We start from the raw sequence: 24,030 nt of genomic DNA on the forward strand, positions 1-24,030 counted from the left end.
TTTTTTTTTTTTTTTTTGTCATTGAAATATTTTTTACCTGCAGTACTTGAATAACTTATCAAAATACAGAGCTTTTTTTTTATTTTACATTTTTCATCTGCAACCAAGCAAATCTACAAGCGAGTTTCAATCTATTTTTAATCACAAAACGAATGACCTGCTAGGCCCTAGTAGAAACATAGTTGAGATTACGCTTGGGTTAAATTAAAGCAAAGCTAAGAAACTTTAAATATTTAACTATATTTTTGTCTTTTACAATTTTACTTCATTTCATTGGTTCAAAAAAGTTTTTTATATTTTATTTTCATTTTTTTTTTTTTTTACATTCTCTTTCAATTTATATATTTTATCAAGAATTCTGTAATCACAATTGGATATATATATCTGCTGATGAGATTTTAAATATTCATTTGATGCATAAAATTTTGTCGATAATGAAAATCCATATGTATGGCATATTACTAAATGAAAAAAAATAAAAAAATATGCCAGTATTTATTTATTATATTATTTATCATATATTAATAATAATTATATGCAAAAAAAGTATTTCAAAGTCTTATTTTATTTTTTCCAAAAATATAAAAATAAAAAAAGTAAAGAAAACTCGTAGCATAACTACATAGTGATTTGAAAAAGTCTAGAGACTTTATACACAACTGGGACTAATACAAAGTTTTTATTATAAGCGTACATTGTATCCAGATAATACTTTTATATATAAAAAAAATTTTATATTAACCATTTAATTTACAAGTATAAAAAAAAATATTCAGCCTTTATCTGAATTTTATTTTTCTTTATATATAAATACTTGAAAAATATATTCAAAATTAAAAAAAAAAAAAAATTTATCTAAACAGTAATATCATGCATAAAAGTTGTATTGTTTGTATGATAAAAATAATATACATATTTCAAGGTTGATGTCATTTTTCAGAAACTTTAAAAAAATATTTATATATTACTTGAAAAGTTAATATTCACTGAAGCAATGTTTTTTTTTTTTTTCTTTTTCGGTAAATAATAAGCTTCATGACCGCAATATATTCTCAACAACGATTGGAATTCAGTTGAGTTTTGTTAAAATTTTCTGAATATGCAATATATTTTCAATGTGCAATTCGACATTGCTGTATTAAACCGTTAAAAGTTGAAGATATTCAACGAGTGAAATATCAAGATACCTTGAATTTATTATATCTATCTCAACTGTGGTTACGAAAATTCGACGAGATAAATATTTCTATTCGTATTTTATATATATAAAAATATTTTAATATAATATATATTTAAAAAAAAAAAAAAAAAGGCAAAATATACATTAAATGAGAAATAATTTATAAAAATAAAAATCATATATATTTTTTTCAGATAAAAAAAATATATAAAAGTTATATGTGTATGTGCGTCATGTTGGGTTGATCACCCAGTAAGTTTTTGAGCATGTGGCAAATGTATTTAGGCTGAACCAAATTTAGATCAGTTGCTCATTTGGTCTGCAGTTGACTAGAGAAAATATTTGGCGTCAGTATGCTTTGGTGATAGTTTTGTGTGTTTCGTGTATTAAACTTTTATAATAAAACAAAAAACTTTTTATCAAAAATCTTATATATATTTCGAAATTGTCGATTTATATATATTTTTTTCTTCATTTATAACTTGACTAGGTCAAAAAAAAAAAAAAAACAAACAAATCAAAATTTTTTAGACACAAGAACAATTCATCAATTGACATATATATTTTATTATTATTTTTTTTTTAAATGTGTTTGTAAAAATAAAAAAAAAATATAAACTTTTAAAGATTTTTGAAAAAGTTATTTCTTTTTGTTTTTTTAAAAAAAAAAAGATAAAGATAACTATTTTCGATTTTTTTTTTTTAAACTAATAAAATATTTATAAAAAAAAAAGAAGAAATGAAAAAATAAGGTAAGACAATGTATTATAAAGCAATAGAATGAATGTTTTTATATAAAATGATGAGGCGAGAAATTTCGTAGCATGAAAACAGTCACGTATTAAGTCCATGTTGTGTATTTCGGAGATGTGTAGGGACCATGCATGAATTCTTAACGTATAACAAGAGAGATACACGTGTAATTTATACCAAGTGGAATATATACTAAACATGTATACACAGGGGTTTCGTGAATGTTACTTGGTGCACACAGTGTTTACAGAATACGCGCTGGAATCGTTGAGTATATGTATGTATATGTATATTATATACATTAAAGAAAATGGAAAAAAAAGTGTTAGAGAGTGAGAAAGAAAAATAGAGAGAGCCAAATGTTAGACGATCAAAGACGTTGTGGTGATACAGTGCTCTTGGGACTCACTTTTGTATATACGAAAACAGAAACTGTGGTCGCTTTTCTGCGCACTCTCAACAATAAAAATAAAAAAAATTAATAGAAAAAAACAAAAAAAACTACTTTACATTTTCCGCAATACGTAGCAACATTATATATTCAAGGTATTTATTTGCAATATCATGGTTAACAAGCTATATGTCATTTCTCTCTAGAGAATGGTTTTTTAATTTTTTTTTTTTTTCTTTTTATTTTATTTACTTATTTTATTTCAATTGGAATTAAATTGTTAGACATTATGAAAAATGATTATGAAAAATATATTTATTCATTTGATAATAATAACTAGTATAAAAATGAAAAAAAATTAGACAGTTTGTGACTTATGACAAGGTAAATGAAAATAAAAAACAATATTCTTTAAAGATGTGCATATATAAATGTAAATAAGTTTTAGGTAAGTCGTTTTAAGGAAAAAAAAAAAAAAACTCTTTGACGTCAATAACAGTCGTGTTTTGTTCTTTTATAAATTGATAAAATGTTAAAATATAAAAGCTTGGAAAAGAAATTGATAAGATAAAAATAAAAATGAAAAAACAAAAAAAAAAAAAAAAAACAAAACAGCAGTCTATTTGGCTTTTGTTTGCATTATTGATAAATAATGTTTATTAAAATTTATTTTCAATGATATTTCAACGAAAAATAATAATTGAGAGACTTTTAACATTTCAAAAACAAAATTTAAAAGTTAAAAAATTACCTTAATCGCTAATCTACTTTTTTAATTTTCTAAAATTCAATTTGTATAAATGAAAACTCGTAATAATTAAATTAAAAATAAAATTAATGCAGTAGTAAAATTATCGATCATTCAAGTTTTAATTTATTTACAATATGAAATTGAGTAATAATAGAGTAATTAATAAATCCAATTTGTAATTATAACTTGTAAAATAAATACATAAAATTTAAGACGTTAAATTGTGTCACGGACTAAGTAAATAAATAATCATAGAAATAAATAAATAATAATAATATACATGATATTTATGTGTCAATTAAAATGTTTCCATGTCAATTAAATATATTTTTTTTCTCTGTCAGTTGAAGCCTCAAAAGTTCAAGTGCGTGACTTGAATTTTGTATGGATCTTTGAAATACGTATATATGCGGGTATATGTTGTGTATATGTATTATTAGAATATGATAAATTTGAAATTAGGCTGATGCAGTGGAGTGCATTTTGATCGCTTTGTGATACAGATGAAATGAGATTCAATAGAACCAAAATGACTCAAAAGTGCTTTGAAGCAACTTATTATAACGAGGTGCCTAGTTTATTGGTATAGAGTATTTGCTTCGCGATTCGCTGATCTAAATATACACGATATACATTGATATAATTTAGACATGCGCATTAAATTCTAACAAGAATATTAGATTTGTAAATTATAAAAAAACAAAAATTAAATTAATAAATCATTGAGATATACGTATTGAAATATATTTATTCAAATTATCAAAATCAATTAATTAACTAATTCAATCAGTAAACTAATAATTATTCTATGATTGAATTTTAATTTAATTTAGAAGAATAAAAATTACAGTATTAAATTTTATCAAAGAATATATTATTTTTTAATTTATTTTTGTATTTTTTAGTGTTGGTATGAGCTTTGTCCAAATATCATTAATTTATTTTTGATACTTTAAAAGCTCGTCTTAGATTTTTCGTAATAACACGTGTATATTTTTTATTTAGTAAAATATTTTGTTGGTTTAAAAAAAAAATAATAAAGATTATTGATTTGACGAAAGCAACAAGTGAAATATTCATTTTCAATTCAAGGCACGAAAATAATTCAGACAATTTTTATCATCTCAAGAATGTGTCATATTGTATTTTGACAAATTGGTGTTGTACATTTTGAGATGACACTGACATTACTAAAAAAATTCTCTCAATAAATGTTATAAAAAAAAAAAGAAAAAAAAATTAATTTATGATTATTTGAAAAATTGAAAAAATAAAAATATATATTTATAAAAAATTCAATTGATGAAAATTTAATAATAAAAATAAAATCAACACTTGCTTACATTGACTCGAAAAATATCTTCATTTAAAAAATTCATTGTATAATATTATTCCAACACTGAAGAATTAAATTTTCTTTTTATTTTATATTTTCAATCAACACTGAATAATTTATCCAAGCACTATTTCAATAATTAAAATCCAGTATTGATGATGTTGTTTTTTTAAAAAACGTAGCTTTATTTGTATTACTTAGTAATTTAAAAGCTTCAAAAGGTTGATAAACTTACCAAGCACGTAGTCCATCAACAACTGAATCGCATCAGCTTTTTTCTTTTTCTACTTTTTATTAAGTTTTATTTTATTTTTCTTACATTCAACATTATATGTATTGCTGTTAAAATCAGCTGTTTTAAAAGTAGGCTCACATTTTTATAAGTCTTCTCTATTTGATGTTTCAATCAATGAAAATACCAACAATAAAAAAAATGAAGAAAGAAAAAAAATCATATATAAAACACAGCAAAAAAATAACGATCATCATTAAACTCATTTTATAATTTTGCATTACAACATATAAAATACTAATGACAATTAATAAATTAATTAAACGTCAATATTATCAATAATTTGTAGCACAATATAAAGGCTTTGTTGTTTCATAGAATTATTATTTTCCATTATCGCAAATTGGATAAATTTATATAATATCAGTTAAAAAGTATTTATTTTATTTTTTTTTTGTTCTTATTAACAATTCGGAGAATAAAAAAATAACGATAAAAACTAATTAAATTTTATGATATACAGCCTAATTATTATTTTGTATTATTGTTGTAAAAAAAATGAATAAAAATAAATAAATAAAATATAAACCAATTAAGTAAAATATAAATGAAACTCTTGGTGTCATTGATGTGTAAATTTAATTGCGTAAAATTGAAATAATTATTATTTATTTATTTTTCAATTTTTTTCATTGATACTTCATTTAACGAATACTTTATTTTTATTTTTACAGATAGTATATCAACCATGTCAATTATCGGCTTTTTCGTTGTGCTGATTTTAATGGCAACAGTATCGATTGGCAATGCATTACCAAAGCCTATTAAAATTGGTAAGTCGTGATGTGTTATTTTATTTTTTTTTGAACTTATAAATTATTTAAAATATTTATTCAGGCATTATTAATATATTAATGAAAATATAAATGCATATTAAGACTTCAAGTTTATATATATAAATTAAAAATTAAATTATCTGTATTAAACATTTCAAGTAGTTTAAAAATTTTAATTGATAAAAAAATTTACAATTTATCTATTTATTTATTTGAAAAAATAATAAGCCAAAGAATTTTATATTTTAAAGATGCTTTTAAATAATTTTAAAATAATAGTTTAATGATTTATTTATAGTAAAACTATCAATTTAAATTTATTTATTATATAATTTTTAATTTATATAGAGAATTTTGTTTGGTAAATAAAAAGATTTCATAAAAACTATTAAATTTATCTCAAGGGAAGTAAGGAATATATATATAGGAAAGTATAAAACCATAGGTGGAAATCGTCCAAATGATTTAGACTAGCGCATGCTCTTGGTGAATTACACCACAGTGCCATTTATTTTCAGACATTTTATCCACACATGCAGTTATACCAGTATCAACCGTTGCTTTTTCTCGAATTATTTTTTTTATTTTTATTTTTTTAATTTTCTTTTTGTTTTTACCCTAGTTTATGGCAACAGAAACTATATATTTTCCATGTGAATTAAATTTTTCCCCTCAAGTTAAAATGTTTCAATTTAATATTTTTTAAATTTAATTGAAATCAAATTAAATATAAATACATGATTATTTAACGACAAAGATGTATGATATTTTTATAATATTATTTATCAATATATAAAACGTAAGAAAAAAAATATTTCGTTGAAATGAAATACTTGTGTGAAATAAATGACCATCGATTTTCAATGGTTTAACTGGGATATCCGGATGATTTTTATCAACGAAGCGAGGAATAGAATTTACAAAAGAAATGTACGATATATAAAGAAGGTGACAAAGTATATCTATATATATATTTTGAGACAGGAAAAGTAAAAAGTAAATAAATAAGTCAATAAAAAAGATGAAAAGATGAAGAGGGTTTGAAGGAGGACCGGATAAAATTATCCAGCTTGCAATACAGAAAGTGTACTTGAAAAATAGCAAGTTTTTGCTTCTCGGTGGTGGTCGACGATGACATTATGTATTTTATTTTTATGAAGAAAAAAATTCACTTGAAATCACAAATTTGAAAAATGAAATTTAAGATTTTAAAAAAAATTAAATGTAATTTTAAAAAAAAATCAGAAATGATATTGATATTATTGAAAAATAATTTGTTGAATGACTTTAATATTCAAACCACATATTGAATCATATTCGCAACTGACTGTCAATTTACTTTTATACCAATTGCATACTAACATTTTAGATAGTACAATTCACCACAACTTTGTTTAATCCAAGCGTTCTATGGTTATTAAAATTCCACTCGACTCTCCGCTTAACGATGCTGTGCCTGGTCGAACTCAACTTGGCGCCACGACAGATAATAGTTATAAGTTTAATTAAAGCCACAGCAACGAGGACCATGTTCTATCCTCTTTCTTCACCATCCCTTTATCATCAATGTTATATATTATCGTGATATCCTATATATATATTTGTTCTTTCGAAAAAAGCCAACTGTCAAGTACCAAACTAATAACAAAACTCAACTTTTTTTTCATTTTTTAAATTTTCCATTTTATTATTCTATTAAATTTTATATACTATCAATTATCAATAAAATAATAATATTAATAATAAATTAATTTTATAATTCTTTTTTATATACGAGCTTTATTTTTTTTTTTTTTTCTTCACAACGTAAAAAATTATACAAAAGAAATAAAAATCATCAAAAATCTGTATTTATAATTTATAGATTTTATACTGTATATACAAGCGAGTTTATTTACAAATGAAAATGTACATTAAATACTTAACATCGTCAACGAGCCGCAGTGTCTAATGAAAACAAGAAGTGAAGCTCATTTGGAAGTAACTCTTTAATTTCCACTATCCTCAATGTTTATATAGATATATATATAAACACTGACTTAGCCAGAATGAAACTCAAACTCTCTCGCGGTTTGGTATTTCGTTTTCTCGCTTTAAATTCGAAACAACTTCTACTATTTTAAAACTCATACCCCTTGCGTATTCAACAGTATTCACACAATACTACCAGCATTTATTTTACACACATACATATACGAATAACCTCATAGAGTCAGTGCTTTTGTTTTCGCATGTTTCTACAATGGAAAAGTGTTAAAGTTTTAAACAAAAGTTTTTTTATTTTGCCTCAGTGGTACATGGCTTCATGCCTTGTTACCTACATCGTGATGCAAAGAAATTTTTCAAAAATTGAATTAACTAATGAAAATTGTATTCTCACTGCGCAAACCTACTACTCTAACTATTTTTTATTTTTCTTTTATTTTTTGTGTTTTTCTGCTTTTTATTTATTTATTTTTTTTATTTTTTTTCAACTGGAAATTACACGGTATATCTGCTTGAATTATTCAAGTGTCACTAGAGAATGCTAATACATATTTATTTTTTTTTTTTAAATAAAATACTATATAAAAAAAAGTTTAAAAATTGGTGAGAAATTTTTATTTTTTTCCAACTTTTTAAATATATAATTTTGCAGGATATTAAATACTCTTGAGGAATCTTGATAGTATTTATGTCTTATGTAAATAGTGGTGTCAATATTTTTTTTATCCTTTCTTGTTTTTTTTTTTTTTTTGTTGAGGGAGAGAGCTGGTAGTTCTAGGATCTGGATCTCGACCCCCAGGCAAGGAAACAACTTTTTTTCCAAGTACTTGATTTTTATTTATTATTTTTTCTTTTAGTATTTATGTTTTTTTTTTCTTTTCTGCAAAAGCCTCGCTATTTCACTCGCAAAGTAATTCCGAGCCATCGCATCCGTCCGGTTATTAAGAGTGTTATGCAAATTGCGTGGTAGAGTAAAAAAATAAAAAAATAAAAAGACTTTTATGAAAAAAAAATTTTTATAAAAGACAGAAAAATATTCTAGGGTATCGTCAGTATAAATAAAAATATTTCTCCACACCCTGTTTAAGCAATGAACAAATTATTTTACCATAAAATATAAACATCATCTTTTTATAATAATAATTGCAGTCGTTTTATCCAAGTTTACTTTTTAAAATTTTTTTTTTAATTAAAATAAGACTTTAACGAAGAAGAAAAAATAATAATAATTGACATGGATATTTTTATACTTTTTGTGATTATGAGAAGAGTTAAGAGGAAAAAAAAATGAGACTATCAATCACGTGAGCAAACAAAGTATCGAATGACAATGGACTAGTTGAAAAATCGATTTTCATGTTAATGTCGTGTCAATTTATTTTCACTCATTGAACGAAAAAATCTTTTGGTTCATAAAAAAAATAAAATATTGATGAATTTTATATAGAAAAAATAAAAAAAAATCAACTTTTATATTATGAAAATTGACGTGAGTAAAAAAAAATACATTTATATAATCAATTTTCTTTCAAAAACATTGTTCAGTGAAAACTGTATAAAATATATAAAAAAAAAAAATTATTTTAACAAGATGATTATACTAGCAACATATTTTTATATATTAGCATCTAGCTTTGCACCTCAAAAAATCACATCTCGTTTTATTTTGTTGTTAATTAAAAATAACATATTTAAATAATTTATTGATTTAAATAAAAATAAAATTAAGGAGGTGTTTTGAGGTCAACGATTTGTAGAAAATATAAATTTAATATATTGTATAATGTTATTTTCTAGACTTACGATAATTGGATATGGTCCAAACGAAATTTGGCATTACACTTGTAGTCATAAATAGTAATGACATTTTTTTTTTTTTAAAATAAGGAAAAATCAAGAAAGTATAAGTTAACTTGGCATTTGTAAAAAACTTATTTACCATAAATAAATAAATAAATAAATAAATTATAATTATAAAAAACTTGATAAATAATAAAATAAATAAATTTAGATTCAATGGTTTTAAAAGAATAAAATAAAAAATAAAATTATGGTCTGTGAAGACAGGTTTAAATTTTAAAAACAAACGTACCTTTGAAAAATTTAATTACATGTGTAAATGGATAAACCACCAATGTTGGAGCATATAAGTTTCACGTGACACGACAATTTCCCAACTGAGTCGTTATAAAATACACGAGAGGTCACGTAAAGAGTTACGAGATGTTTTTTTTTTTTTTAAAAAACAGTCCAACAAATAGATGGAAAATGAAGTTGACAATGATGGATCTTACCTGAAACATAAATATAAAAAAAAAATCAATCAATAACAAATTCAGAGATAATTAAATTTAAAATATTCATATAAAAATAAATTAATTATGTAAAATTTAATTAAAAATTAAGAAAGCTTTTTAGAAACAGAAAAAAATAACACAGTTTTAATAATAAAATTTACATATAGTGTTATGAAAAATATCAGCAAGGTAAATGATTTAAATAATAAAATATATTGAGAGACGTTGTTTAAAATAATATTACTGTTTTTAAAAACTCGTTGACTAAAAATATAAAAAATAATATATATACGAGTTACACTTTTTCATTTTTAACTCGTCAGAGTGCAGGCTCGTTTGCCCAGCAGTATGCCATAACAATAAATTGCTTTGGTGTTTTCTAGTATGGTCTAGACGTGAGGATAATACCAACTACCTTGACTCAACAAATTGTTAAAAATCATATTCATCATCCAGATGTATTATCTCTTATTTCATTACTCTCTTTATTTATATATATATTTTTTTTTCTTAATAAACCAAGAGATTATCCAGCATTTTCATTAAAAAAATATTTTTTTTCTCTTCATAAATTTTAGTTTAATAAAATTTCTCTGTAGTAATAAATAAATAATCATTTTGCATAATGGGAAAATTTGATTTCATGAAAAGTAATTTAAAAACTTCATAATAATAATTTTTTTGAAAAAAATTAAATTAAATAAAAATAAAGCAAATTAATTAATTTTTTTCTCGACGACTTTGAATAAAAAAAAAAAAAACAACGAGGGTGAAAAAAAAATATTATTTACATTTGATTTAAAAATGAAACGCGGAAAAATAAAAAAATAAAAATTTTCATCATCAATGTAACTTTATTGAAATTGAAATTAAAAAAAAAAAAAAACGTCAATTTGTTTTTTAATAAAAATTCTGCAATACTAAATAGCACATTTATATCAATATCCCAAGGCTAATAATTTGTAATTAACTGTGAATCAACTAGCTAAAATGATGACAAACCACGTTGACCAACTGATGACAGAATAGTTAACAATTTCAGTAGAGCGAATCAGTATCCCACCCGGCATCAACTCAAATTTATACAACCATTGCATATTTATATATATCAGTTGAATCGAAATACGCGGATACGTAAATTCTAGACATTCATCATATTAAATACATGATTATTATCATTCAAAATTTGATACTGCAAAAATACCAACAAACCACAAAATAATTATACTTGTAATTTACAATCCACATAAACATTTTGTATTAATTCAATTTAAAAAAAAAAAAAAACAAAAAAATTTATCACCTTTTTTATTTTATTAATACGGTAGATTGATAAATAATTTATATTTACACAGAGATAAATTTATATGATATATCAAGAGAATTCAATTGGGTGAAAATGAAAAAAAAAAAAAAAAATGAATTGCTGCGGGTATATGGAGTTTGAAGATTGACCAACCCTAAGATTGCTTCGATGCATTCCGATTCTCATTTCAAGATACTCGTAAAACTCATTGGAGATACTGTGGTTATATTTGTTTTTTTTTTTTTTTTTTTTTTTTTTTGTACGTTTTCTCAACAATTTGAAGATTGCTTTCCTAAAATCATCAAGTTGAAATGTAGACGAATTTTAGAGAACTAAATTACTCAAATAGACTGGTTAAATTAGACGTAATAAATATTGAAAAATTCAAGTACATAAATGTGTATTGATTGAATGAATAAATTAAGTTAGTTTTTTTTAAGTTTATCAAAACTTGTCAAAATTAATATTGAACAACTAAATGTTCTTGTATTTGTTGTGGTTTATTTTGAAAGAGAACGTTTAGGCTTCTGCCTTGTTTACAGGTATTTTAGTTTATAAGTTAATGAATATCTAAATTAAACTTTCAACAAAGTGCATAGGTTGCTTGAAAGGTATGATCCTCATCAATACAATTCAAACTGTCTTCAACAATTGCTTCTTGTCTATATATATATATGCTTGTATATTTATTTTGAGCTTTATACATTATTTTGTACTCATAAAGAAATCATTCAATTTATATTCAAACATTTAACAAGCAAGCTTTCATTGTAATATTTAATTCAAAAATAATAATAGCATAGTAAAAAAAAAAATTATATTAAGAAAATAAAATTACAAATCCTGTTAAAAGCTTCTTGAGTATTGGTATAAATTTAAAATTATTTGCATAATAAAGTACATTATTTTCTGGTAAAACTTTATCCAAGACTTTGAGATACTTATTTTCAACACTTAAAAGTATGAATATATGTATGAAAAAAGTAAAATGTAAAATTCAGTTTCAATGACGTTCTAATCAAAAGTAAATGTATGAACTTTTGAAAGTATTAATAATTTGAAAAAAAAAAAAATGAAGAAAAAAACAATTGAAAATGGAAAATCTATTAGACAGTGATTGCCTCAATATAAAATCTGTTTTATTGACTTTTTAAATTGATAATCGATCACTTCTTTCTCACCTCTTGATCTAGCAAATAAGGTGCCAGGAAGTTTCCTGTTCAATGGCAGGATAAAAGTAGTCTTAAGATCGATGACAGTTTTTACCGGATAACTCGGGTGTCGAAATGGATAACTTTTGAATGAAAACTTTTCCTTCAAATCAAATGGTAAAGCATTCAAAGATTTAAAAAAAAAAATATTTTTATCAACAGGTTTTTTTTTTTATTTCAACTAAAAGATTTTTATATTTTTAATTTAAAACAATTTAAATTTAACTTGATTATTTTCAGTTAATAATTAAGTGACAATGATAATAAATTAAAAATTTAATTGACATGAAACATTTTAATTTTGAATATCAACTATTATTCAAATGTATAATTTTTATTTATTTTCCTTTTATTTTCTACTTCAAAATTTAATGTTAAAAATATTTCATCACATGACATTATTAGTTTATTCCTGGAAATTGAATTAAATGATAAAAACTATAAATATTTTAATTCAAAAATCTGAATTATCGTTGAGTGAATAATACTTGAAATTTCACACAAAAACAAAAAAAAAACGGTGAAATAGTGGAGTTTTATTTAATTTAATGAAAATTCAAATAATGCTGAAGGCAATGTTAATTTTTATCAGATATTTAAAAAACAAAATTGCAAATAAAACTTTTATATAATTTAAATTGTTTAAAAATAAAAAATAAATATTATATTTAAAATGAATAAATATAATGATAACTGTTCTTGCAGCTGTTACCATAAACTGATAAAAAAGTCGTAAGTGCAAGTTGACCCAAAACTACGACACAGTCTATACAAACTAAAGTAAAATTTTCTACTTATAAATAACAAAAACCAAAATATATATTTAATTTATAACATCATTATTTTTCAATTTAAACTATAATGAAAAGTTGTTAAAATGTCATTATTAATATTTTATCTCTATAAATCTTTTAAAAAAAAAAAAACAAATATTTTTTATACTAATGATAATAGAAAAATATAAATTTAAATTATAAAAATAAACTCATGCATATTTTAATGGCTTTCAAAAAATAAGATAAGATAATATTATAATGAAAAAAAAAAAAAAAATTTAATTAAAAAATTTCTAAAGTAATATTAATTTTTAGAAAAATTAAATTACTTTTTTCTAAAAAATTCTACAGTATTTATTTGTCAAATGACAAATAAAAAATTTATCAAAAAATCATCAAAACAATTGAAATGTTAAACATACAAATTTGTTTTTAAAATAACTTGCCTCATCAAAGTTCAATAAAATAGACTAAATAATTTGTGTATATTTTAATTAAACTAGATGTAGATTGAGAATTTGAAGATACCAATTTCTACAATCAACTCATCGCAATACAAATTATGTTGATATATCTACGAGTGTTGCAAGCTTGGTCCATGTAATCTTAATCGGTATAGGCCATACGAATTGTTTGGGTTTAACCCGTACAAATTACTATGGAAACTTGATTCTCCCTATGGACCACTGCTAACGCAGTTGAATCACACTTGTCTCTCGTTTCAAATGTAACCTTGTGTAACCCACTCATACCCTTAGACATAATGTATGTTATCCTTGTGTATATATGTATAGATATATATCATACAGTCACGCACACTTGCACTCAATTTCCTACCAGCATCCTACACATGATTGAACTGATGAGATAAACATATACAACAATTTCTATAACACACAAGTAAATACATTTACAACGACTGCACAAGAAATTTTAACCAAAAGCTCAGTCATGTGATCATGATTGGTTGTTATTTTTAAATGACAAAAAAAAATAAAATGAAACAACAAAAAAACTAAATGATATTTTATTCAGAGAAAAATAATTTTCATCAACTTTAATTTATTTATTTAAATTTCACTGGAAAAAACAGAATGGTCAATTGTTTTAAATTTTCAAACATCAAAGAACTGTAATATATATGTCAATTTCTACTGAAAAATTAATTAATTTTACTTTGAAAAATTTCAATTGTTATATTTAAAATAAAAAGTAATAAATTTAACATGATATTATCAGTATTTGATAAAATATTCTTTCTTCGAATTTATGTATAAATATGAAATTACAAAAAGAAAAAAAATATTAATTAATTTTAGTTTTTTAAAAAAAATATTATAATCCATGTTTTTTATTTGTTTTTTTATTGTAATTTTTTAAGGAGCAATATTTCATCATGGTGAAGAAGAAAATGAAAGAGCATTTTTAAATGCAATAAAAGTTTTAACTGATGAAAATATTGCACCAAATTTTATCTTTGAGCCAGTTATTGAATGGGTTAAATCTGAAATGGATAGTTTCAAGACTGAAGCAAGTGGTGAGTTAATAGTTTAATTTAATTTTGAATGTAAAAATATTAGATAAATGAAAAAAAAAAAAAAAAAGAAAACGAAAAAAACACCATAGAAAAATGTAAGAATATTTATATGTGATAGAAAAATTATAATTGACTGGGCTCTCACACGCAGCATGCAAGTTACTGAGTGAAGGTGTGGCTGCAATATTCGGACCTGGTAATTCTCATACACGTGATATTGTCACAAGTATAACATCAAAGTATGGAATACCACATATTATGTACACATTTCAACGGGTCGATGATCCTCCACTTCCCTTTACAACAATTAATGTTTATCCAGATAGCATGAAAATATCAGAAGTAAGTTTTAAATATGATATTTTATCGAGTACATTATATCTGAATGTAAAATAATATTATTAATAATTTACTTGCTTGCAGTATATCATTAATAATATAATTTTTTTAAATTAATTTATAAGCTTTATCGAATTTTCCTATATGAAAAAGAAAAAGTAACAAATCACAAACCGTTATTGCATAAAAATTAAAATCTAATATTTACATTACAAGTTTAAAAATAAACTTTTTCATTTAATTTTTTTTTTTGCAAAGCATGAATTAAAATATCAATTTAATTGTATAATAAATTTTATGTTTACTAATAGACTAATTTTCTAATCCTAATTTAACAATTTTTTTGATTATTTTTATTTATATTTTGTTTTAAAAAAAAAAGGCACTTTCTTCACTTTTGGATGCAATGAATTGGAAAGAATTCACAGCAATGTATGAAGATGACGATGGATTATCTCGTCTTCATAAATTACTAATGAAACATGGACCAAAAGATTTACCAATTACAGTTCGTCAATTGAAACCTACCTATGATATTAAAACAAATGAACCAAATTATCGTCCCCTATTAAAAGAAGTTGCAAATTCAACATCATTCAATGTTATACTTGATGTTAAACCAGAAAACTTGTTGATTATATTAAAACAAGCTGGAGAGGTTAAACTTCTCAAGGATTATTACAATTACATCATAACATGTTTGGTAAATTATTATAAATTTATTTCATTATAATTGTTTTTTTATCAATGAAATACTTGAATATTGAATTTTACCAATCAATTTTATTGTTTTATTCATTTATTTTTATTTTTTTTCGTTCAAAGAACACTCCAACTGAAGATCTTCTGAAGGTTTTAAATGGATCTGGTGCAAACCTGACTGCAATACAAATAATCACAGAAAACCCTTATCAGCTACAAACGGTAAGCGATTTTTTTTTTCTCTTTAAATTATTTATTTTTAATAATAATAAACAAGTTTAAAAAATAAATTACAATCAACATGAATGCAAAATTTATATAGACTTAAAATCCTTGACTTTTTAGCTCAAAGGATAAAAAATAAACTTGATATATTTTTTATTAAAAATAACATAACTGAACAAAGTGAAAAATAAAAAAAATAAAAAATCTCAAGTTTTAATAAAGATTCCGTTGCATTTTATTGGCTCAAAGTTTTCACGTTTATCCGGGCATAACTAACATGTAACATGGAAGGATTTTGTGCATAAGTTTAAACCTGTAAAATTTAAACTGAATCCCTCAGGCTCATCTACCCCTTGAAAAGTCCTCATCGTATTTTGCCACCTTTCATTCTCTATATTCAAAGAACCTTCAGGTATTTTTGTCTCACTTGATCTAGCAATTTTTAGACAAAGACAAATATTATAATAATATATGTGAATATAAGAAGGCGTGGTTTCATAAATATATTACTCATCATTTTTTTATTTTGAGTCACAAAGTCTTTTCTATATATACACTTGATGATAAAATTATTGCATTATATTAATTATCTTTTGAACTTGTAACAAATTAATAAATTTCAATATTAAAATATTGCTCAATTAATGCAGAGTAAAAATTTATTATATTAAAGTCATACGCTTTGTTTAATAAAATATCAAAGAATAAAAAATAGAAAAAATATTTTTCTTTGAAATAAATTTATGAATCAATGGTTTTATTATTTAATTTTTTTTATAATATAAAATAATACTTCTGTTAAATTTGAATAAATTTTATTTAAGCAATTATACATTTATTTTATAAATGATAATTTTTTTCTTCTTTTAATTTTTATCGATTATAGAAAGAATAGAAAAATTTGACAAGCTGATTTTAAATCGTGCTTGATTAACGATGAAAGATAAGATGTAAAAATGCAGTGTCAGCATATCGAAAAGAAAGTGTCTCAACTTCAAAGTTTTTTTTTTTTAGTCTCATTAATACCATGCAAATAGAGAGATACTCCATCATACACCCCAACATCAAACTCAACCAAGACAAAAGAATATTTTTTCTTATTTTATTAATTTTTACTTTTTTTCTTTTCTCATTATCATATTATACTTATAAGCTTATAACAAAAGTTTTTTTTCTAAAGTCAAAAAAAAAAAACAAAAATAAAATATAAAAAAAAAGAAAAACCATAAATTTACCCTCTTAATAATTCACATTGAAAAAATCATGGTCCAGTGAATTCAAGGGGACATGATGAGAATGAAATTCAAATAACCATCATGATTTTTTGAAGCGAAAAAAAGGCAAAATTTGATGGGTTATATCAGAGAGAAAAGCAATTTTTATTTTATTTTTTTTTTTATTTTTATGAAATAGTTAATCGAGGATGAAGGACAGAATAAGACACAACTCACCGACACTCTTTTATGACACACGGTGCCAATTCAACTGGACAATATGAGAAATTGAAAAAAAAAAAAACAAAATATATCTATAATAATAATAGGAAAAAGTCAACTGGATTTTTTGATAAAAACAAAAGGTAAAAAAAAAAAAAAGAAAACATATGGCCAGAAGCAACCGACACATATCTCAACTACACTTGAACAAAACTCGAGCAATAATCAATATTTACCCAACCCACTAAATGAAAAAAATGAAAAAAAATTTCACAACTCGAACATTGAACTTTAGCTACTATACAGGAGCTTTGAAAAAAAAAATATATATACATCCAACAAAACTTGTTTTAACAAATTCAAATAAATAAAAAATTATTAAAATTTGAAAAAAAAAATCTACAAGTTATAGATATAAATAAAAAAGTAAATGGAAAATGTTAATATGGTATAAAGTAATGTCAGTTGAAAGGCTATATCCAAGTTGGTAGCCGTGGTGTCACTCATTGGTCTAGTTAATGAATAGTCATAATAGCAAAGTTGCATGTAATCGGTCATTAAAGTCATTAAAATTTTATAAGTCAACTTTTCAAAGCCAGAAAATATATTCACATTTAGTTCAATCAACTAATTAGCCATAATTTTAATTGTATTAAAAAATGATAAATAAAATAAATAATTTAAAAAATAGCTACGATTTTATATATGAAGTTTTAAGAATTTTTTTTAAATTGTACTAGCCACATTGTCAGAAAATTTTTTCTTTTTCTAGAATTCATTTGTAGTTTGATGACTGTATAGTAAGTCTTGTAGACATTTCGTCGTCGTATTGTCACGTAACCTCGATTCGGATACCCCCTTGTGTCCGATTGTTTTGTTAAAGAAAAAAGAAAATGATAAAGAAAACCGAATTTTTCAAATATTTTGAAAGAATAAATGTCAGGCTAAAGACACAATTATTCAAGAGGACACGTGCCGAGACCTGGTGTGGTTGTCATCGTGAAAGATGAAAAGACTCTCGTCCATTGTGTGGCCATCAATAACCATTTACACAGGGATTTAAAATTAACTAAATAGTTAATCTCTTCATTAGGTTGTCTGAATGATCATTAAAAAAATTTCTGGATTACTATTTCCATGTGTTTTTAGAACCATCTGGTTTTTAAAACCATTTTACATTTTTTTTGTTTTTTAATCTCTAGGAAAAAAAAAAAACTAAATACAATTTAATCATTAATTTGCAAAATATTTTTAAGCATCTTAAAAAAAAAAAAAAAATGAAATATCATTGATACAAACATAGAATAAAACCATCAAAGAAAATAATTTACGATAACTTTTCTTTTTGGTTTTTTTGTTACTTGTTTTTCAAAATAATTATTAATAATGAGTTGTTTATTAGTTTATTTGTTTTTTAGGTTGAAAGTGCTTTGATATTTGATTCAGTATTTTTATTAAATGATGCATTGGATGCTCTGAAACATTTGAACAATGGAGATGGACAATTGACAATTGAACCACAAAAATTATTCTGCAATGAAAGTAATAAATATGAGGCTGGCTACAACATTTCATTTTTGATGAAAGAGGTATTTTAAATATATATATAATTTAAATATTATTTTTGCTTTATAATAATAAAATAATATCATAAATTAATCGCTACCTTATCGACTTACGTTAATGCTTTTTTTCAATTTTTTACTTGAGTCTTTGAACACTCTGGCGCTACTGAATCAACAACAATTTTTTTGTAATAATATTATTTAAATTTTAATTTAGAAAAAAACAATTGGAAGAACAACAGGTCCATTAGAATTTTATAAAAATGGAGGAGGTAGATTATTTAGAATGAAATTTTTTGAATTTCACAATGACATTGCAGTTGAATCTGGATCTTGGGAAAATGGTACATTGATCGTAATGAGAACCCAAAAAGAACGTGAAGAATCAGTTACTAAAAGTATTGAACAAAGAACATTCAAAGTAACAACAAAACCAGTGAGTTTATTATTATAATTTTATTCAATTTATTTCTTTAAAAAATATTCTAAAAACAAATAAAAAAAAATAAAAAAAATAGGGACATCCTTATGCAATCGAGGTTATTGATGGTTCAACAAGAGGAATTTTAATTGAAAATAGACGCTGGGAGGGATATTCATTCGATCTTATACACGCGATATCAGAATTATTAAAATTTAAATATGAATTTGAAATTGTACCTGATGAACAGTATGGTAAATATAGTCAAGACACAAAACAATGGAATGGACTTATTGGTCGTCTATTAAATCGAGTAAGTTTATCGAAAAAAAATATTTAATAAAATAGTAAATGGAATTTTTTCAAATATATATAAATCATCTTGGTTATTATTATATTTAAACGTGATACCAAACAAAAAAAATATATAATAACAAAAATGGGGAAAAAAAACACTATTTTTTTTTGTTATTTTTAATATTCAGGAAGCAGATATGGCAATATGTGATTTGACAATAACCAAAGCACGTGAGAGTGCTGTTGATTTTACAATGCCATTTATGAATCTTGGAATAGCAATTTTATTTGCAAAAGCTGACAATAAAGAACCAGAATTATTTACATTTTTATCACCATTTTCACCTGATGTTTGGGTTTACATGGCAACTGCATATCTTGCTGTATCAGTAATGCTTTTTATTCAAGCAAGGTAAATAATATAATTAAAAAATAATAATAAATTAAAAATAAATAATTATTATTCAATTGTTTATTAATAGAATGGCACCAGGTGAATGGGACAATCCTCATCCATGCACAACTGATCCAGAAGAGCTTGAAAATAATTTTGATCTAGCAAATTCATTGTGGTTAACCATTGGATCACTTATGCAACAGGGCTCTGATATTCTACCAAAGTAATTGAGTTTTTTTTTTTTTATATTATTTATCTTTGTCTTTATGTTAATGGTTAACCGCATACTATTCTCTTTTACTTGAACCTTCTTCTTCATCACTTTCAATTCTTCTATAAATTTATTCACGCAACTATATTTATATATATGTACCATCCACATGCATTTACAATTTCATTGTCTGATGGTATAGTATATATATGAAAGGGTGATTATCTCGGATTGAGGATAGAGTACACAAGATACTTTGCAAGTCCAATCCACTTTCATGTCCACTATGCTAACGTGATTCTGACCATCATGCTATACCAATCCTTATACAACTCATCGACATATTTATTAAATTTAAAATTAAATTATAATGGAACAAAAGCTCATTACAAAGTTTAACCTAATTTTTTTTTTTATTTATTATTCTTTTAAATATTAGCAAACTTATGATGGAGTTTTTTTTTTTTTTTATAATTTAGGTAGATGAAATTTTCATTGTTATTCATTGTTAAATATACAAGATTTCGAATTTCATTTATACGTGATTTTAAAATTCAATACTGATAAAAGTTAACACGGTATACTTTTATAATCTTTTAATAATAACAATGGCTAAATTTTCAAGCAGCTTTTATAAAGTTTGAATAAAAAACTTTGATAATATTCTATTAAAATAATATGAAATTTTTATTTTTGGATATATGCATGTTATTGAGAAAATTTAATGTTAAATTTTAAAAAAATATTGGCTTCATAATATATATAGGACAAGCACATTTAATTATTTATTTATTTAAATTTATATAATTTACTTTTAAAGAAACAATTAAAATTAACGAGGCAATATTTATTGCGTATATATATTTGAGATGGTTAACCACTTGTTAACGCCCCTTTAAATTAATTCATGAATACTTTATGCTAACTTTTGCTGTATATCTAAGGTTGTTGAAACTTGTAAACTATTGTGTTTTATTTATTTTTTTTTTATTTTTGTTAATTACTTTGTCATTGTACATTATGTACAGGTAAATATATTTATACAGAAAAATTATCGTGTGAACTTTATGTCGCAGTGGCTTGTTAATTCACCAAAATCTATGTTTGTTTGCACATATGAAAGCTTTGGTCCCTTTTGGCAATTACAAGCTTGTATACACACCAACAATCTTGCTTTCAAATAATATATATATGTTTATAGAAAAATAAAAAAAATAAATACAACATCAAAGTGTATACTGTCGAGCCAAAGACCTTTATCAAAATAAACTACAATATTTTTTTTTTTTTTCTTAGATTTTATTATACTATGTTTTTACTACTTTGTGAGTAGACAGCTTGTGCATATACCGCTTTGTACCGGATAAATAACAAAGTTACAAAAAGAAAAAAAAATGTATTGCCTGTTTTTGAAATGTTGATTTGATGGAAATGTTTTTTTTTTTTGTTTCATTATTATTATTATTATTGGAATTTATTCTATGAATTTATTGAAAAATTATATATTTAATTGTTAATTGTATTTTTTATTTAATTATTTATAACAGAGCAGCGTCAATTCGTATGGTTGCTGCAATGTGGTGGTTTTTTGTTCTTATCATGGTGTCATCTTACACTGCTAATCTTGCTGCATTTTTAACAAATGCTGCTAGTGAAGCAACAATCAACAACGTTGAAGAACTTGCTGCACAAAGTAAAATAAAATATGGCATGATGGATGGTGGATCAACTGCTGGATATTTTTCAGTATGTTTAATTTTTCATAATTAATTATGTGATGCAAATATCATTGAATATAATTAATGATAAATCAATCATTTTATTTTTCAAAGAATTCAAATGTATCAACTTATTCAAGAATGTGGCAAACAATGAGTGATGCTAAACCAAGTGTATTTACAAAATCAAATGATGAAGGGGTTGAACGTGTAAGCAAGGGAAAACGTACATATGCGTATTTTATGGAATCAACTGGTATTGATTATGCTGTTGAACGTGATTGTAGTCTTCAAATGGTTGGAAGTTTATTGGACAATAAAGGATATGGAATTGCTGTACCACCAAGTATTTATCAATATATATTTATATTCATGTATATATAAATTAATTATTAATATTTTATTTTTCAATTTAGATTCACCATATCGTACACAATTGAGTGGTGCAATATTGACACTACAAGAAAAAGGTATATTATCACAAATAAAAGAAAAATGGTGGAAACGAGGTAGTTTAAATTGTTCAAAAGATTCAACAGCACCAGCATCTGGTGAATTAACAATGGCACACGTTGGTGGTATATTTCTTGTTTTATTTATTGGATGTGCATTTGCTGTGGTACTTGCTATATTTGAATTTATTTGGAATGTTCGAAGAGTTGCTGTTGACGAAAAGGTAAGGCTTGATTGATATTGATTTTATTTCTTATTTAAATCTTATTCAATATAGTATATTATTTAATTGATTAAAATAATGTTATTGTTATTTTATTGTTTTTAATTTTTTAGATTACACCAGGTGAAGCATTTATGGCCGAATTTAAATTTGCATTAAATATTTGGGCTGAAGAAAAACCCGTTAAAATAGCACAAAGTAGCAAAAGTCGTAGTAGTTCAAGTGGTGGAGGTGGAGGTGTTGGAGGTTTTGTCAGAGCAGCTTCAACAGCACGTTCAATGGTTGGTTCATTTCTACGACTTGATTCATTGGATAATTTGGACAAAGATAAAGATAATACACCAAAAAGAACAACTAATAATTTACCATTGTAATTAAATTTTTGGTTTTTGAATTATTCTAATCAACATGATAATATTTGTGATATATAGATGCTTTTTAAATTAATAATTATAATAAATTTTAAATTTTTGTTATAAATTGAATTTTTTTTTTCTTCTTTATAATTGAGTGAAAAATAGTTGAGTGAAGCAATAATTGAATAGCAAATATGAATATTTAAAAATAAAAAATAATAAAGCATCAATAAAATGACAATTAATATTAATTAAAAAAATTGAAAAAAAATATAAATAAATAGATGATTATTGGTGAGAAATCATTGAAAGTTTGATGCTTTCGAGTTTGCCGACCGGATACGCGGCATCGTTCTTGGTCTAAATAACCGTGCGAGAAATACGAAACCACCGTGGTATTAATTATGTTCAAGCCGACGTATTAATTGCTTCGTTCTTGAAAGTCGATATAGCTGTATATATTGCCTTTTGGTTATTATGATTAAATGTCAATATATACATATATATACTTTGAAACTTGAATAATCATATTCATTCATAATCATCATTCATATATATATTTATTAAAATTTATTTATAAGAAACACAAAAATATATAAGCAGCATTGTATTTAAATTTTATGTTTTAAATAAATCAAATAATTATTTATCAAGATTTTGTGAAAAATATTTTTTATCTATTTTATTTTATTTTTTAGAAAATATTATTATGCCCACCGGGAAGGCTGAATAAACATTTGTAAAAAGGAAAAAAAAAATCTTAAAAGTGATTCGTATCATACATTGTATATTACCAGGTATATGTGTTCATTTTGTGAAGTCAAGGAAAATAATGGAAAATATAAAAATATAAATGTAAAAGTCGTTGTGTATATGAAGAACTATATATAACAACTTCGATGTAGGTCTAAATCGCGGAATTTCCCAATATTTAGACATGAAAATAATGGTGTTAACGAAGCGTACCCTAGATTTTGTCAGATATTTTTTTTTTTTAACTTTCAAGGATGCCAAGAAGTACAATCGTTATTGAATTCAGTTAAAGCTGTATATACCACTATTCAGAGTGGTATTGTACAAGCAAAAAAGCGGCAC

General features: G+C 23.7%; 1 protein-coding gene across 1 annotated transcript; it reads left to right on the forward strand.

Annotated features, from left to right (window-relative positions):
• Positions 1-1,489: 1,489 nt before the first annotated feature.
• Positions 1,490-23,521, forward strand: LOC122851552 (glutamate receptor ionotropic, kainate 2-like). Its single transcript, XM_044150854.1, has 15 exons — positions 1,490-1,932; positions 5,378-5,476; positions 14,437-14,592; positions 14,744-14,934; positions 15,314-15,634; positions 15,757-15,855; positions 18,713-18,883; positions 19,077-19,295; positions 19,378-19,593; positions 19,766-19,989; positions 20,060-20,197; positions 21,733-21,931; positions 22,018-22,249; positions 22,320-22,579; positions 22,693-23,521. Exons 2-15 carry the CDS (start codon positions 5,392-5,394, stop codon positions 22,951-22,953), a joined length of 2,772 nt encoding a protein of 923 aa, XP_044006789.1. The 5' UTR covers positions 1,490-1,932; positions 5,378-5,391; the 3' UTR covers positions 22,954-23,521.
• The last annotated feature ends 509 nt before the right edge of the window (positions 23,522-24,030 follow it).

Source organism: Aphidius gifuensis, linkage group LG3 (assembly GCF_014905175.1).
Source record: "Aphidius gifuensis isolate YNYX2018 linkage group LG3, ASM1490517v1, whole genome shotgun sequence".
Taxonomy (NCBI): Eukaryota; Metazoa; Arthropoda; class Insecta; order Hymenoptera; family Braconidae; genus Aphidius; species Aphidius gifuensis.